The sequence below is a fragment of the Leptonychotes weddellii genome, chromosome 7 (genome assembly GCF_054177405.1).
Source record: "Leptonychotes weddellii isolate Sample4059 chromosome 7, ASM5417740v2, whole genome shotgun sequence".
Classification (NCBI taxonomy): Eukaryota; Metazoa; Chordata; class Mammalia; order Carnivora; family Phocidae; genus Leptonychotes; species Leptonychotes weddellii.
In genome coordinates, this window is record NC_138375.1 from 64,961,156 (window position 1) to 64,979,126 (window position 17,971).

The window sequence follows — 17,971 nt, forward strand, 5'->3', positions numbered from 1 at the left end:
GGAAATATAGTTAACAATTAAAATGCTATCTAAATATTATCTTGCTTTTCTGTGCCTATGTGGACTGGATTAGTGCAGTCACATCATGGCAGGAGATCAACTTAGGCTGACATAATTTTTTCTTAAAAAGAATTAGAAATGTTTCTTATATAGAGGATGTTTTTAAAAGCATTCTTTGAGGGGTGCCTGGGTGGCTCAGTTGGTTAAGCGACTGCCTTCGGCTCAGGTCATGATCCCGGAATCCTGGGATCAAGTCCCACATTGGGCTCCCTGCTCAGCAGGAAGTCTGCTTCTCCCTCTGACCCTCCCCCCTCTTGGGCTCTCTCTCTCTCTCTCTCTCTCACTCTCTCTCTCAAATAAATAAATAAAATCTTAAAAAAATAAATAAATAAAAGCATTCTCTGAAACCCATGTTATTTTTTGGTCAGGCCTTAATACACCTTACGGTCTAAGGGACAAGTCATACCCTCTTGAATAAAGCAGTAGGAACAAGTTTGTTGTCCCTGAGCTTTAAAAGGCAAGTAAGAGTTTGCCCACACTTGAAATAAATGTGTACAAAAGCAGGATAATGTCCTATTTGTTTTCCTAGAAATCAGTGGAAAGAAACTTGTCCTCAGCCATTTATTTGAGGTTGCTAAGAAAAAATAATTGATCTACCGAGGCTTAGCCCCTGGAATTTAAATAATACTTAAGTTAGCATTTGCAGTGAGAATTTTGCCTGAGGGGGTAGAGAGCCTGCAGAGGGGGAGCAATGGGTGTGATGGGTGGTACCTCCTATTTTTCTCTTTTGTCTGAGGCTGCACAGCTGGAACTAATTTTACTTCCCTCTCCCTGAACTGTACTCTAATTATTTGTCCCTGTTACAGTTCCCTGGTGTTGAAACCCAAGTTTTAGCTCATGGGGTACATGAGCTTATTATATAGTGGGAAACACCCCTCTTCCTTTCCTAGTTGTTTTTTTTTTTTTAGAAAATCCCCAGAGCCCAATCAAAGAATCTAATATTTACATGATATTTTAAGTTTCCTCAAGGCTCCTACCTTTACTGGGTAACCTCTTTTACAAGTGTTACATCTGCGGCTTTGACCTTAACGTGCCAGTGATTTAAGTCTTGAGACACGGCTGGCTCAGAAAGATGAAATATGTGCGCATCTGTAACCAGCTCCTGTAGTTGCTCTTAGGACAGAAGAAACCTGGGGCCAAGAGCAGGTTATTCAAACACGTGAGTTTAAATCTCAAAAGGTAGGGCTGCGAAATGTATTCCATCCTAACTAGTCCTTTTGTTCTTGATATGAAAATTAGGTGTTTTGCTGCTCTGCTTTTTAAGAAAGGGCAGATAGCCAGTTGCAAATTGTGGCTGGGATATTCTTTCCTCACAAGAAGCCTAACGTTTAAGACTTTTTTCTGTAAGTCTGGTAACCATTTTCCAAGAAGCCCATATGACTTGGGTGAATTTCTATCCTATACCCACCACTTCTTCTGTTTCCCGCCCTCCACCCATATATACAAAATGGATTTTGATTCATTATGTTCTAGAAGACATTTTCAGTAGTACCGTTTCTTGAAATGGGCTTTACTTCTTGAGCATTTATTGTGAAAGGAATATTAATGCTTAAATCTGCCATCGCCTGTCTAATTTGCATATATCTGTGTTGTGTGTTAAACTACATGAAAACCTACAGAGAAAAGACTAGGCTCTGCTAACAACTAATAGCCTATCTTTTCTTTTGACTTGCACAAATTGAGAAATATTGCCTGTGGCAAACATAATGGAAAACTGCATTTTTAATGCTCCCACACACACTCATTTCTTTAAAAAGAAGAAAGTGGCCGACTATTCTTAAAAATAAAACTTATCGGGGCGCCTGGGTGGCTCAGTTGGTTAGGCGACTGCCTTCGGCTCAGGTCATGATCCTGGAGTTCCGGGATCGAGTCCTGCGTCGGGCTCCCTGCTCGGCAGGGAGTCTGCTTCTCCCTCTGTCCCTCCTCCCTCTCTTGCTCTCTGTATCTCATTCTCTCTCTCTCAAATAAATAAATAAAATCTTTAAAAAAAAAAAAAAAAGAAAAAAATAAAACTTATCGGGGTACCCAGACTAGACTGGCAGGGGACACTGTAAAGGAGAAGGATTTTGGCTTTTGGAATGAAGATTTGGGGATGAATAAGGTTCGCAGATATGTTGAAGTTGACTAACGGGTATGGTATTGGGCTTAAAAATACGGAGAAAAAAAAAATACAAGGGCATCAACCCCACCTGCTAAGCCTCTGGTTCTTCATGAAGAAGGACGTTTGCTGCCTTGTCTACTTTTGAGTTGCTTGAAATCTCAAAATATTTGTATTTCATGTAATAGCCTGTGGATAAGATAATTGATTCAAGTTTCTCGATATGGAGAGAAGCTTTAACTGATTATTACAGTCCTTTTGTTTCACGTTTTAAAGCTCCCCTTTATATTCTCTTTCTCCTGTTTGAGGAAGGGCGTTCTGTCTTAGGATCTAAGTTTACATTTTCTATCAAAGCTCATTTAAGTTCACACAGCAACTTGGGAGTTAAAGTGAGACATCGTGATAATTGCACAGAGCCGCACAGGTTGGCTGCATTAGCAAAAACAAACTAAGTGGCCTGGGAAGGAAAATGAAAACCCGTTTTCAAGTGCTGGAGTGAAAACAAATACATACATCCTGTAGTATTGCTTCAACAGCAGTTTATAATTACTTCTCTTCAAGGCCTATTTTAAGCAGACTTAGAACAGTAGCTTGAAAAGTAAGCTAGCAAGCAATCCAGGTCTGTAGACATGGCGGCGGAACAAGAAAAGAGCGGCCCCATGGGAACCAGGGCCTGGTGGTCCTTCTGAGAGTACGCCCCAGTGCCTTAGTCTTTAGGTCTCCCTCAAGTCGGCCATGGGAAGCCTTTGATGGCACAGAGGTGTTTTTTATACAGCACTGTATCATTTAGCTGTTGAATTACAAATTACCCCCAAATGTGGGGCTAAGCCATTTAGCATTCACAGTTTCTGCTGGTCAGGGATCCAGGGGTAGTTCAGCTGAGTCCTCTGGGTCTGGGTCTCCCACAAGGTGACAGTCCTTTAAAGGCTAAGCATTCACTTTCTAGTTCACTCACACCAGATTGTTAGCCAGTTCAGGTCCGTGGGCACTCTTGGCTGGAAGTTTCCCTCAGTTCCTTGCCACCGGCCCTCTGGGTTGAGATTCTCACACTACAGCACCTTGTTTCATGAGCGAGAGAGGGAGACAGCAGGCGAGCGAGCGCTAGCAAGAAAGAAGTCCCAGTCTTTTGCAACATAATTCTAGAAATGACATCCTCTCACACTGGCTGTATTCTACTCATTAGAAAGCAAAAAACTAGGTCCAGCCCACTCTCAAGTGAGGGTAACCGGAGCCAGGTCAGAAGCTACCTATCAAAAACGTGATGCCATCATATTCTTGCCACGTCCGACTAATAAGCCTGTAGTGAATGAACTGTGACATGAATATTGTGTATATTTACAATGCTGAATACAGCTTATGGAAGTACTGATTTGGGGGGGCATGGAATGTGGTCCCCTTTATGTATCAAATTGGCTGAAAAGTGCTGAGCTGAGCTTACCTGACCCCGGGAGACCAAGGAAAGAGGTTTTCAGGAATGGCTGGAGTCGGGGTGCCTGTCTGAGGTCATGGAACGGAGTGAAGATAAGCAGCCCTCATGGCTTTATTAGGATGATACCCTAAACACAGAGACCAGAGGGCCCTCAGATTATATTTCATTATGTGTTGTGAGGTTTTGATTGGTACTTTGCGGATCATTAGGGGGAAGGGACCCTGTGGTTGGATTTATAAAGTTGCTATTAAGATTACGGAATGGGAGGTTGTACTTGTGTTAATGGTCCCGTGCCCCTACTGCCAGCTTCTGGACTCCAAATGTACATTTTCAGCAGTAAACTGTGTAAAGGGATATGGATTTGGATTATGAGACAAATGGTTAAGACAGGAGTTGCATTTCACATTTTAATTTGACAAATTCTGTTAGAAAATCCATGCATGTTTATGGGAAGAGTTCAAGTCTAGGTTTTCTTTACCTGTTGCAGGTTAATACTTCTTTTTGGTTGCTGAAGCTCCAGTGTGGGAACTTAGGGAGGAAATGTTTGAATTCTTTTGTCCCAGTTCCTATTGATTGGCTTCTACAGGCTCTGAAGCCTCGATAAAATTCCCTCTGATAGACATGTCTGGGACATCCTCCCCCTCCCGGACCAAGCTAAGTCCATGCAGACCTCAGTTACCGCAGCGATCCCTCATGTGATTCACATTCATGTCCCCAGCTGGGATAAGCACAGCACAAGGACAGGAACCGTGTGTCTGACACACCTTTGTACCCCTGGTACCTAACAGGGAAGCCGAGCATAGCAGGAATTTTAAAGCTTTTGAACGGATGGGTGAAGTGGTTAGTAATTATGATCAGTTTTCAAATCTTCCCTGTTAATTTTCTAAGGAAAGTAGCATAACAAGTAATAAAATTTAACTAAGATAGTGTTGGTCATTATAAACTGGTGTGGCTCTAGAATTATAGGGATATTACCTACACTCCTGAGACAAGCCAGGCACATTTTCAGTTTTCTACTCCCTCGTGTCCATCTGCAGCTCTTAATTGATCCTGGGAGGATTTTCTTTGTAACCTCACTTGTGTGACTGTTAAATTTTTCAATTCCTCTGTTATTTGCTGCTCCTAATGCTTGGTCCACTGCTTTTTGTTTACTTGTGACTGGTAAAGCACTTTTAAGATTACCTTAGATCTTCAAATATTACTAATTAATAATCCTAAGTGTTTTGTTCATTGTATAAAGGCATCCTACATTTGTCATCCCAGGGGCCTGAGGTTAAGAAACCTGGAACATAATGTGGAATAAAGCCAGACTCTTACTTTTTAAAATCTTGCATAAAAACTTTTTATGCTTTGTGGTTTGATTTTTGTTTCTTGGTGTGGTAAATGAGGAGCCCAAGTTATACTGCCCTGGCCTGGCCTACCCTCTCAGGTTAGCTGTAGGGGTTAAGAATTGATTTCATGAGCTCAGCCCAGAGGTTGTGGAGTTAACTGATTTAATGTCACCTGCACTGTGTACTCACATTATATGTTTTTATTCTTTGTTCATGAGTTTTTCTAAGGATTAGAGTATAAACAGTATAAAGTGTCAGTCATGTTATAGTTGACAACTTTTCTGGTGATAGGAGAGGAAGAAGTCATGGAGAAGTGAGATAGGCAAGAGAGGCTTTTATTTTATTTAGGTACATTATATTTTTATGTATGTTTATATTTTATGATCTTAATTTACAGAAGGCTGTAACTCAGCCTGGAGCTAAAGCTAACTGTCCATCTCTCAGAGCTGGTGAGGGAACTCTCCTCAGTTTTTCCTAAAGAGAGCTTATCATTTGTTGCTGTTCGGTTATTCCAGTGCGCCCTACACTGATTTTTATGTACTGGACTTACAGGATTTCTGCTACCTATAAATCTGAAAGACCTGTAAAAATTCCCAAGAAGTACCCCCACTTGATGCGGCCGTGAGCCTATTGTATCTTGCAGTGTCTTTGGTACAATCCGTTCTTGCATGGGGCAAATCGAGTTCACGCTCGAGGCTCAGGCTCCTAGGGAGTTCATCTCAGCTCAAAAATCCACAGAATGGCAGTGTAAATATCCATGTGTCACTTTTTCACACCACCTCTTGTGAATAATGAGACATAAACTATCTCAAGAGCCGTGGTTTTCCTAATGAATTGGAGTCACCTATGTGTACTGTGTTTGTGACATGCACATTTGCAGTCGGGGTCCACAGGAAGGACAGCATTTCCTGGATCCAACCACAGAGTGCAAATACTATGCCCTAAATAACACACTAGTTACTGTAAATGTCAGTAGAGGGGGTTTTCCCGACTTTGATTTAATAAAAGCCTACAGCAAAGCCAGCTGTTAGCACTTCTTAACTGCTGGTCAGAGGGGTGAGGGGGAGGGGCAAAATCCTCTTTTCTGTATACTTTAGTCTTAGAATTAAGAGGTTTCAACAGGTGTTGAATAGCGACACTAGGGGTCCTTTACAGCTTGATATCTTTTAGGTGGTGAATTTATAAATTTCCCAGCACAGGGATCCTGGAGTTACCGGAGGAGATTCATGTAAAATTAGTTTGGAGTTTGCATCTCAAATCCCCTCACCTAAGAAATAAGCATTTTCATTGTCTGGGCTCCCATGAGGAATAGTAGAAGATAAAAATAAAGGAGAGAGAAAGCGTACCAACTGCGGGTCCTGTCTTTGTCACTGCGGGTGTCTCACCAAACTCACTGTAAGCCGTGAGAGTTTTTGTTGTTGTCATCTGCATTTTCTGAAGAAACCACTTGAGGCAAACACACGGGGAGAAAACTATGCAGCACTCCTTTATCATTTTTGTCCTCTAGAATGCCTTTAGTAAACGGATGAGATCGTTAAGGGTCTTACTGCCCATGGAAATCCCTTTGACATTATGCTATGTGTACTGAGGGGAGATCATCTTTCCAGCGCAGAGAAAGTTTACAGTCTTATTATCTTGAAGAGAAGAAGAAAGTTTCTTCCTCAAATGAATTATAACTTGAAACATGTTATGTTATGTTTTGGTAAGCCCACTTTATTACTTCCATCCTTCTCTGTGGCAAATTTTTTAAAAATAAATGTACCATTGCACCGTAGTGCTTTCTCAATAGCATATTGTACTTGTAATATAGCATGATGGAAGTTGCTGGGCTCAGTTTAGTCCTATAGAATGCAGAGCCAAGTTCTGAGTAAAACCTCTAATTGAATTACCTGGAAAGCACTGACAGACAGGCTTTCGGGACAGACAAAGCTTTGCTTTCCCCAGCAAAAATAGGTCATGTTTAAGTTGGCCTTGTAACTATTTGTTACTGGTTTTTGCCAGCACTTTCACCTTGGGCCCCTTTTCCTGCAGGAGACAGGGAGTGGCTCTGTGACTGCCGGCCGGAGGGCTCAAGCATTATCTTCTTATTTTCGAGAAAATTGATAACAGATCAAGTTAAATGGAAGAGCCTTTGAAATAAAAATCCCAAGTATTTTTCTGTAGATTATACCAACATTCTTGCATGAGTCTTTACTGAAAAGAAAAGCCAGGGACAGGAAAGTAGCCCTTTCTAGCATTCTTTATCAATCTGAAAAGTATTTTTGTTTTAACTTCTGGGAAAAATTAGAGTATGCTCCTGTAGTTCATGAAAGAATGTCTTGTAGAGCATTTGCATTTGAAAATGAAGAATAATCAGTTGTCGCTCTCTCCTTTCTTTCTCTTTTTGTCTCATCCACAGCCTCTGCAATCCCAGATAATGGCAGAAGGTCCTGTCTAAAGCTCAAAGTCTTTGTGAGACCAACAAGTAAGTTGACTAGAATGAGCTTCAGAAGGTGGCTTCACCGCGCATGCTTTATCGTGTGGTCTGGTTCACCGCGGTACAACTTTTTTTACTGTTAAATCCTGTGTGGTACCTGTTTTGTATATCAGCATCCATGTTTTAGTTTTCATCATATTTTTTCTCATCATTCTTCATGATGCTTTTATTTTGAAGTACACAGCAGTTGCTAACTTGTTGTTTCTTAGACTGTTGTACGTGCACAGCAAATGGGAACAATATTGGCATTTGGATACATGCCATTGATTGTAAAACAATCTCTACATAAATTAGACAATAGAGAGAAAGAAAAAAAAGAAATGGGAGTTTAAGGGTGTCTTCACTAACATATTTGGCTGTTATCTCTATTTTTGTTATAGATAGCTGTATGAAAACTATAGGTGTTCATGATCGTGTTTTCGATGTTAACGACAAAGTAGAAAATTCATTAGAACCAGCAGGTTAGTATGCTTAGAGACTCTTCTTTTAACAAATGCATCTCTCTCTGGTGCTTCCGTACTTTTTTTCCTTTCTTCTCCGCATGTTTGCATGTTATAGTTGCTCTGCTTTTGCTCATTGCTAGCGATGCTAATATTACTTATATTCTACCTCATTCCTCCAGTATCTTTGTCTAATGCATGTTAGATAAAATATGACCTTTCTTTTTTGGACATGGGTTTGATATAATGCAGTATCCTAATATAGAAGCCCCATCAGAATGCTAAAATCTCACTGCTTTTTACCATATCCTCCGAGCATGCTGGTGAATCACTGTGAATATTAATGGCTCTGTTTTCATAGAAGACAGAAAAAAAAATTCTATTGTTTATGTTTTTATATTATGTCCAGTAATTAAGACTATTGCACAAAATAGCAGCTAACTCAACATATTTAATTTTCTCTGGCAATTCACATGCATCATTGAACTGATCTAAAGACCTTTAGTACATTTCAGATATTTGTGCTATTGATATCAATAGCAGTTGGTCTGGAGAAGTACAATCATGTTGCCTAACACCACAAATTCACACACGTGTTACTTGCACAAATGAATCAGTAGTCTGTCCAACCAAATGTGATCCTTGACTGCTGAGGCAAAATAAGTATTAAGGAGAAATTTTTTTTTTCTACTCCTACGTTCCACACACCCAAACTTTCCCGTCACTGAAGAAACCTAAAACCCACACAGGCACTCACTGAAACATTTACACTGTAGTGTACTGTGGGTGAAGTGGCCCTATACTATCCATTTGGTTAGAAATTCAACTAGACACTAGAATAGGAGCTCTCTATCCACTGTGCACTGAGGACCGTGCCTTGATGCCCCTGTATACCTACCTTCCTATGGTTTCCTCTCTTTGCCCTACCTGCTTGAGATCTTGACTGGTTTCCTTACCCAACTCCCGCATCCATCTCAAAGCTTAATGAATTAAAATGATTTCTTCTTCACAGAAAGATGTGAGCCCCCCCCCAACCTTATGTGAACAGAGATTTTTTTTTTTCATCTATTTGTAGCAGCACTTCTCTTTTTTATGGCCCTAGAAATTAAAGGGTTGTGAAGTCCACTTTATCTTTTGAGTATTGTTACTAGGACATAGCCAGGGAGCCTTAGGGAAATTTACCCTGAGTAAATGTGGTGCCTCAGGACATACAATAGCTTTCACATTGTAACTGACAGGAAGAGTTAGAAAAACAAGAATGCTTGGGGAAAAAACCTAAGGCAGGCATCTTACCCCAGCACAAATGGGAGGTGTGTACAATAAAGCTCTGAGAGGCCTTCTTGACTCCCCAGGGATCAGTTAGCTGCTTTAGAAAGTTGCAAGGAATGAGTGCTCACATGGAGATATTTTAATTGAGTCCTGGAAATCTGGAAGCATTACTGGGACTTTTCAAAGTACCAGACTCCTTCCAAAGCTCGAAGACTTGGTCCATCTTAGGGTCTTTGAGTTAGATGGGCTCTCTTCTAAGGCCCACAGAGTCTACACTTTCCCCTTGATAACTGAGACTTGCCCAGGCCTCATCACTAGTAAGAGACTGATCCAGGTTTAATATTCAAATTTCTTGACTCCCATTCCAACATGAGTAGAAAAGGAGGATTCTCTTACCATTAGTAGACACGTAGATCTTCATAAAGAGAACTTTATTGGAAATGTTAATAAGTCATGTGTAGAATGACGGACCGAGTTAGGCGTGTTGTAAACCTAAGTTATCCTGAATTACGATTTTTTGATGCAAGTTGTGGTAGAATGTAGGCATATCTTTCCAATAATCTTTTTTCCAGGTAAACTCCATTGCCTATCAAGAAAGCAAGAGGCTGTTTAGAAACAACAGATTGCATGTTTTTCTTGGTCATCAAGAGATACACTGAGGACTATTCTGACACTAGGAAAATTACCTTTGAATTCAACTAATGATAAAATGCAAGATATTAAGATGCATTCGTACGTGAGCATATGTCACTGTCTTTGGGAAATAGGCTCTTTTTCCCTGAGCATTTAAAATCCTTGATGGCTCCCCAATCTATGCACATAGAACTGATGGAAGTTTGCAGAAGTCTGATGGAATGTGGTGTGTGTGTGTGTGTGTGTGTGTGTGTTGGGGAGTGGAAATGCAGGTGCACATGCATGGGTACGCAGGCAGGAAAAGCTCCTCCAGTCAGTCAAGACTGTATTTACAGGCTTTCTTGTGAGGATCTTCGCTAAAAAAGTAAGACGAGGTTGAGCTACCATCCCTGGCTGTAGGAATGCAGTAATTTGTCCCGTTCCTCACAAAATTCAGTCAGACGTGTGGCTTTACACCCACCACTGTGTTGGATGGTGGAGTATAGACCTAGACTTTAAAAATCCGGAAAGCCTGAAAGGATTCCACTGCATGTTCTCGGCAATGTGTACTAACTCACCTGTCTTTGGAATGTATTTGTCTTTTTTGTTTGCTTGCACACTCTGCCTGCCAGTTTCCTATCATCAGGGATACAGGATGATCTCAGGGCAGACATATGCCACAGAATATGCTCCAAAATATTGCTAGTGTTCTCTCAATTAACCATTGAAACCCTCAGACTGTGGAATCCTGGAGGCAGGAGGCAAGACTTGATTTGGTTTCTGAGGAGGAATATTTTCTTCCTTCAAGCCACATTTACCATCATGAGTCTTAGGAAGTCTCTGATGGTTAGATATAATTTCCACTGGGTGAGATTTTGCTTATGAATTCTTCCTTAGGATTCTGAAATTGCTCAGATTTACCCAAATGACAGCTAGTTTCTCATTTTGCTTCTCAGGGGCCGTAGAATCTTCCAACATTGAGGCCCTGTTAGAATTGAAGGATGCTTTGTAGAATCCTGAGCTAGGACCAGCATGTTACAGAGAGCAGAGAAGAACTGTATGGCCCTAGTGGGACAGATTTCCCCCTTTGAGGGTAAAATGACACTTACCGGCTGGTTGCTTAGAAGACGGTTACTCTGAAAAATCATCCATGATTAGAAGACTGAAAAGTACACGTAACCTCATGCTTCACTTGTATGAAAAACGAAAGCTTTCCTCCTCTCCGTGTCCCGCAAGGTCATTCACCCTGTCTTGCGCTGCCTGGAGCAATGGTTAGCCCTTGCTGAGCATCCTGGAAGGACAGGGAGGCATCTCGCCCTCCAGTTCACACTGACTACCTACTTAGGACTAGAATAACTTTTATCAGTACACATCTAGACTTTACAAGGAAGAGGATTGGGTAATTTGGTAGTAAAAATAAGATGGAGAAGAACCCAAGAGCTGATGTAATTTCAGGTGTATAAATGGCATTTCAAAATGAAATCTGGAAGGAAGCCTCAGGGTTTATGGTTTTTACAAATTAAACCCAAAGTACTCTATTATTCTGATTGACAACATATTGATGCTCTTAAGGTGATCTGGATTTTAATTTCAGGGCTCTTCAGGGCATTTATATCTAATTCCTGTTACCTCCAGATCGAATACTTTTGCCAGGCTGAAGAACAGAGAGAAGCGACCACAAGTAGTTGGCACCACCGGGGGGGGGGGTGCTTTATAGTTTTTCCTCTGCATTCCTTTAACTTTGCATTCTTGCTCCCTAACCTTCTCTCTAGTCTTTTAAGCCAGTCGCCACCCCACACAGGTTTGCTCAGGTCCAGGGGAGGGGAGCAAATCAGACACAGGAATGCAGCAGCTTCTACAGGAGGACAGGCGAAGAGCACTCCAGGGCAGAAGCCTTAACATGGAGCAGATAGATTGCTTAGCTCATACTGGGAATGGATGTGATGAACAAAGATAGCCTACCTGCGCATATCCGAAGCAGGGGCCAGCCCGTGCACCTGCAAAGTGGCCACTTTCGGACAAAGGATAGGGAGTGTGACGATACATAGTGAAAAAGAAAGCATCCTTATTGTGACATGTGGTGTGAAGATATAAATGAGTTTGAACTCAACGGTCCATTAAGGGGTTCTAAGTGGGTCATGTAGGGATACTTAGGGATTATCCTTTGAGGTCTACAAAATTGAGAAACCTCACTAGAGTCTCACTTGTCTCCACTCTCTGATTGACCGTTGAGTGAATATAAGATGACAGTCTCCTGAGCTTTTACAGGAAGGTCCCCTGATGCTGAAATAAAAATCTACCACTGAACCCCACCCTGGGCCCCAAGAACATGTGGTTCAGAGAACATGTAGTCTGAAAGCACAAGTTAAACCCGGAGGAAGGAAGAAGACCGGCAACACGAGCAAAGCATGGCTCGTAGGCAAGACGCCCATCTATCTTTGGGTACTAATTGCTGCAGAGTTCCTGTTTCAAAGTTAAGCCTGTTAATCATGCAGATCAGGAAGGCTATCCAAAGTCAGAGGCAGCCTGGTAGAACACTTTATAGCTAAATAAAAGAAGCTTACCTCCCTTAATCCCTTTTATTTAGAGGAAAATTTGCATCCACGCTGATAATTGATGTGCCAAGCTTCAGCCTGATAAAAATAAAAATAGTTAAGTTCAAGTAATTTAATCCTGGGGATACAGGGTTTGGAATGGAAATAGCACCATCATTGATTCCCAATTGTAGGCAAACTAGTGGGCACCACTTACTGAGGTCTAGTGGGCATTACGTATAGTTAATTGAAAATGCCGTTCTGGCAAAAAATAAATAAATGCGGTTTTGGCCTTTAATTTTTCTTAATTGAAAATTCATGTAGGTAACCAACCACCAAACATTCAACACTAATCCCGTGAAACAGGTGCAAAGAGAAAAAGGGGCAGCCTCATTCTGATCAACCACTAACATGCCAATGTAACTACACACACACACCCCCCCACCAACACGTCACTTGCTTCTCCATGGCATCTTGGGTTGAAAAGGGACCTTCAGACATCTCGGCTTTGTGCAAGGTGTGTTTGCTAGCAAACCAAAGTAGTAAACACATACCAAAGGTTACAGTCTGGGTACAATTTTTCCCCTCAGTTTTTAAGGAACGTAATAATATTGCTGAAAAAGTCCAATTTTCTCTGCTTCTCCTTTGTTTGCTGTAAATAATGAGTGATTATGCAGACATGAAAGTCAATGGTGGCACAAGGTTCATTACCCTACTTTGCAGAGGGTGGCGAGGTCTGTTAACAGCAGGCTGCTGCGAGAGTTATTAAGGATGTGAAATCTCATTGGAATGTGTGCTTTCTCTTTGAACAGATGACACCGTACATGAGTCAGCCGAGCCATCCCGCGGTGAGAACGCGGCACAAACACCAAGGATACCCAGCCGCCTTTTGGCAATCCTACTGTTCCTCCTGGCGATGCTTTTGACGTTATAGCACAGTCTCCTCCCGTCACCTGTCACAGAAAGCATCAGGGTCTTGGAACACCGGAGATCCACCTAACTGCTCATCCTAAGAAGGGACTTGTTATTGGTTTTTTGGCAGATGTCAGATTTTTTGTTTTCTTTCTTTCAGCCTGAATTCTAAGCAACAGCTTGGGGCCAGGAGGGCTCACGTAGTTGCTGCTCCCCTGCCCTACCCCCCGCCCCCAGCCCTTGCCCTTGCCTTCTCTCATCCCTTCCAAATTAAATGGACTCCAGATGAAAATGCCCAATTGTCCATAGTGACACCAGTGGTCGTCAGCGCCTGTGCATTCTCCTCTAAGAGCCCACCTCCGTTAGTGTACTGTGACAGTGGTCTATGGACAAGGAGGAACGGTGGCAGATGTGGCTAGTGATGGCAAGGCCCAGGGGGGTTTTCCTCTCCCATACAATATTTATGCCTTCTCATTCAGGACTGTAAGATGATCGTGCGGGGCATCATGTCACCATGTCAAGTCCAGAGGGGAGGTAGTAAGGACAGATATAATATTACACCCTTTCCTCTAGGAGTACATAAATGAACAGGCTTCCAAAAGGTTGAGACACTGGTTTGTTTGGTTTTGTTTTTTGGTTCTTGGGTTTTTTTTGTTTTTTTGTTTTTTGGGGTTATTTTTTTACGATGACTGTCTTAAAGCACTCTTGACAGCAAAACTTGTGCTCCATGAAAGCAGCCTTTTTTTCTAGAAAGCAGGTCGGGTGCGGGAATGCTAGCTAGCACAGAGCAAGGGTGAAAACAGAGAAAACTAGGTTTGGTGGGGGTGTGTACGTGTGAGTGCCTCTAATTTTTTTGGTGACTGGACAATGCACACCAGATTTTTTTTCCCTTGGAATACAGATCACCATGGTGCTACAATAATTTTTTTTAAAAAGAAACTCAAAGAGGCATTTTTATGAATAAAGTGACCTTCCCCAAGGCTGACAAGCCAGGGTTGATGAGTGTATAATGGAATAGCTCTGGATGCTCCTCTGGGGGACAATATGTACCAAGGAAAGGAGGTCAGTGGCCAGAGGAGATGTGATTTGGCTTTGCTGGAGCGCCAGTGTGTGCTGTGGCCTTTCCCCGACTCCCACCCTAGTACCCACGTTTCGCTCCACACTCCACAATTACAGGGGCTCAGACACACGGCCCTGTCACCAGGAGAGTCAGTCAGCACTACTTGGGAGGGCTAAAGGGAAATTTGGAATAAAAATTCCAAAGTTTGGAATAAAAAATTCAAGTGTTGATTTTATATTCTTTCCCTTTCTGACACAGCCTGAAGCGTAGGGGGAACATGTGTTTATCTGTGGGAGATAAACAAGATGGAGTCCCAAAGACTTTAACAAAATATTTTTTTAAAAATCCACTAGAATAGAAAATACATTATTTAGATATACTTTATGCTGAGAGTGAGTATATATGCTTGTCCTATTTAAACTTGTGAGAAAAAAAGTGGTATCCCTTGATACATTTAGAAATATAGGGGGCTATCTTGTTTCATTGTCGGGGTGGGGCAGAAGGAGAATAAACGCAAGATGACCCTGTTTGAGGAATCTTAGCATGGCCAACAAGGGCCATTTCCAGTTGATTACCAGGAAATACAAGCCTTGGGGGTTACTTAACTACTGGTGAGGCTGTCACCAACTTTGAACTCCAAAAGCCTAGACAGGGAAAAGTGTCAGACCAATGGAAAAGAAATCTAGCCTTTTTACTATTGCACGACATGTCAGTAGGAACCATGCCTTTCAGAACAGAGCAAAAAATAAATGCAGTGATTATGTAACTTACGAAAAATTGGAAGCATTCCAGCAAAATAAGGCTTTTTAAAAAAGGTATATTTGTTTTTTTAAAATGTCTATATAAAAAAAAGAGAGGGGTCATATTATGCACAGACTTCGTGAATGGGAATTTGCTACGAATTGTGAGTAGTTCTGAATTAGAAAAATGTGTGTGAATGAAAGGCAGCTGTAAAGGTACTTGCACCCTGGAGAGTTGTACACATGTTGGCATGTAATCTGGGCTTACCTGATCCATTTGGAATGGACATTACTGCTGGGTCTCTTTGCACTTGGAGCCCTGGGGGTGGGGTCGCCAGCCTCACAGACACAATCAGTGCTGCTTCCCCAGACATCAGGAACTCCTCTGGAGTGACCGAGTCTTGTCACAGAAGGCAGCCACCATTTCACTGGAACAGAAGTTCACAGCATTGGATTCTTTTTTCCTTTAACTCTTTATATGCTCAGTACTCTCAGTAATATCCAGTAATACTTCTTTTTATTAATAGTTACAGGCTTGTTGGTCCAGTGGGATTTGAGTGGGGGTGGGGGGAGGATACCTGCTAAAATGGATCAATAGAACCAAAATAATACTGCATGTTCTATAACCACAAGGAAATCGAATGATCCTGTAAAGATTCCAGTTAGTCATAACTACATTAGCAGTGCTAATTTCATTTTAGAAATGGTGACTTCTGTGGTTTTGCTAGCATTCGTCTCTAACAAATGATAAAATAATTACTCATGGCCCTCTCTGCCACTGTCTTTCATTTTTCACAGTGAAATTAGACCCCTTTACTTCATTATGCCACTACAAATTAAGTTTGGGGAAAAAAAAAAAAAGGCAAGACTATCCACACCAGTAGACAGTGTGCTTCTCTACCGTTAAGTGATGGAATTGTAGGTAATGTTTGCCACAGAGTTTCCAAGACAATGATTGGTATCAGAGAGTTTTCATCTTGTCCAGAAAGTGCTGGTGGCCTTTTATGGTGGTGGTAACAACCCTCCGGGGGCTTAGGAGAATGTCGATGCAATTTTGTAGCAGCTTTTAATTAAACAACAACAACAACAACAACAACAACAACTCAAAGTCTGAAGGGCAGCCTTAGCTGCCTCTCAGCCCCAGTAAGTCAAACCCCAGCGACGTTTGCCCCTGGTTGCCAAGGGCTTTGCAACATGAAGCAGGGAAATAAGGATCTGTCTGTTTAGTGGATACCGTGTATCCTTTAATAGACCAGGTAACAGTTCGTGTTAGTTTAGACTATTGTTTTGTACTGTACTTTCTTGGGTGGCAGAGGAAAGAAAAGTAAAACGTTAAAAAGAAAAAAAAAAAAACTGCGTTCTTTAAATTCTGTATTATTAGCGACCTCTGTTGTATATAGTGTTTGATAATAAAGTATTGATTTGATTCTTATGTCTTTTGTAAGTGAGAACAATAATCTTTCAGGATACAAAACATGCATTGAGGTTTTGAAACATCCACTGTATACGTAGCTGAGAAGAGTCACAAATGGCTAAGACACTGCTCCATACAGGACTCATGTGCAGTCATCGCCCTCCCAGTCTTAAGACTCCACCATCTTGGGACCTGGAACAACATGGCTTTTTTGATCCATATTTTATCCTCAGTGTTTTCAAGGTCTGATGTTGGAGCCCTGTGGTGTTTTTTCTCCCCCGGCATGTTGGTTTAAAAAGGCTTAGGGAATCTGGTGACAGTTCTGTACTTCGGTTTGGTTTTCTGTTTGTGGTGGTTTTCATAGACGGTTTCATTTTTTCCTCAGGAAGAGTTGCCAGTATCAAACGCGGCCCAAGCATGGGAAAGGTTTCAAGCCAGTCCATTTAGGCAGGTTAAATGGGGGCTGTTGCCCTCTGCCATTGTGAAAGGAAGAGTCGTACAGTACCTGTGGATTTTCAGGGACTTTGTTTTTCTCTGGTGCCTTAGCAACGGCAGCAGCCATTTTTAGGAGTTTACCCAAAATTAATTAAACCATTTAAACCCCCTCCATTCATTGCTCTCAGAGCTGTGGTCAGTCGTTTCTCTTTTGAAAACCACCTCCACCAACACCCCTGTTTGCCTACCACCACCCCCCCTTTTATTTCTTACGTTTATTTATTTTATTTTTTTGTCTTCTTGCCTTCCTCCCACGTTTTATTTTCCTTCAGAACCGTGAATGGGCAGGTCTGGCTCTGGTTTGGCATCGCTGAGTTCTTCCCATGCATTTGCCCAAGAGCTGCTCGGATGTGAGACAAATCTCCCTACAGTGGGCTTGCCGCCATTGTCTGTACAGTTTAATAGATGCTGGCATGTTGGAGGTTACCCATGAGTCCAAATCCGCTTTCCATGCTTACTCTTGACACCCCATTGAAGCCACTCATTGTGTGTGCGTCTGGGTGTGAAGTCCAGCTCCGTGTGGTCCTGTGTGTGCTGTACTGCCCTGCTTTGCAGTTCCTTTGCACTTACTCATCGAGTGCTGTTTTGAAATGCTGACATTATATAAACGTAAAAAAAAAAAAAAAATGTAAAAAAAAAAAAAACCCCACACAAACCAACCCAATCTGTATTTGTATATACACGTGTCCGTACAAGTATACCTAAATAAAAATTAAAGATTTTCATCATTTTAATTGGAGCCCTCCTTCTACTTCTTTGTTCCTTGAATGACGCCTTTATTTCAGGGGCTACTTATACTCTGCTGATTTTTCCAAATCTTTGTGGCTAGAGAAGATAATACGTTACGTACAAGAGAAGGCCTGAGACAGACTCAAAGAATGCAGGGTTAGAAAATGGCCCGGTATCTAGGCACATGCCAGTTATTCTGATGAGAAAATGGTGAAATTCAAGCCATGTCTTTGTATTTGAGCCTTAAAATAGGCACTATGGCAAACCCTGCATCCTAAAACCACTTAAATCCAAGAGCTACGTACAAAATTATGTTCTTTCACTTTGTAGTTTTTCACCCCATCAAGACAAAGACAAAATAAGCATTTTTCC

General features: G+C 41.7%; 1 protein-coding gene across 2 annotated transcripts in view; it reads left to right on the forward strand.

Annotated features, from left to right (window-relative positions):
* The window catches only part of EFNA5 (ephrin A5), a 273,861-nt gene extending 256,257 nt beyond the window's left edge, over window positions 1-17,604 (forward strand). Inside the window, exons 3-5 of one of the 2 annotated variants that reach the window (XM_081826477.1) lie at window positions 7,317-7,382; window positions 7,775-7,855; window positions 13,062-17,604. In XM_081826477.1, coding sequence (XP_081682603.1) covers window positions 7,317-7,382; window positions 7,775-7,855; window positions 13,062-13,183 — 269 coding nt within the window. In that variant the 3' untranslated portion in view covers window positions 13,184-17,604. The remainder of the gene's footprint in view (window positions 1-7,316; window positions 7,383-7,774; window positions 7,856-13,061) is intronic. The other variant, XM_081826478.1, reaches the window with a different exon arrangement.
* The last annotated feature ends 367 nt before the right edge of the window (window positions 17,605-17,971 follow it).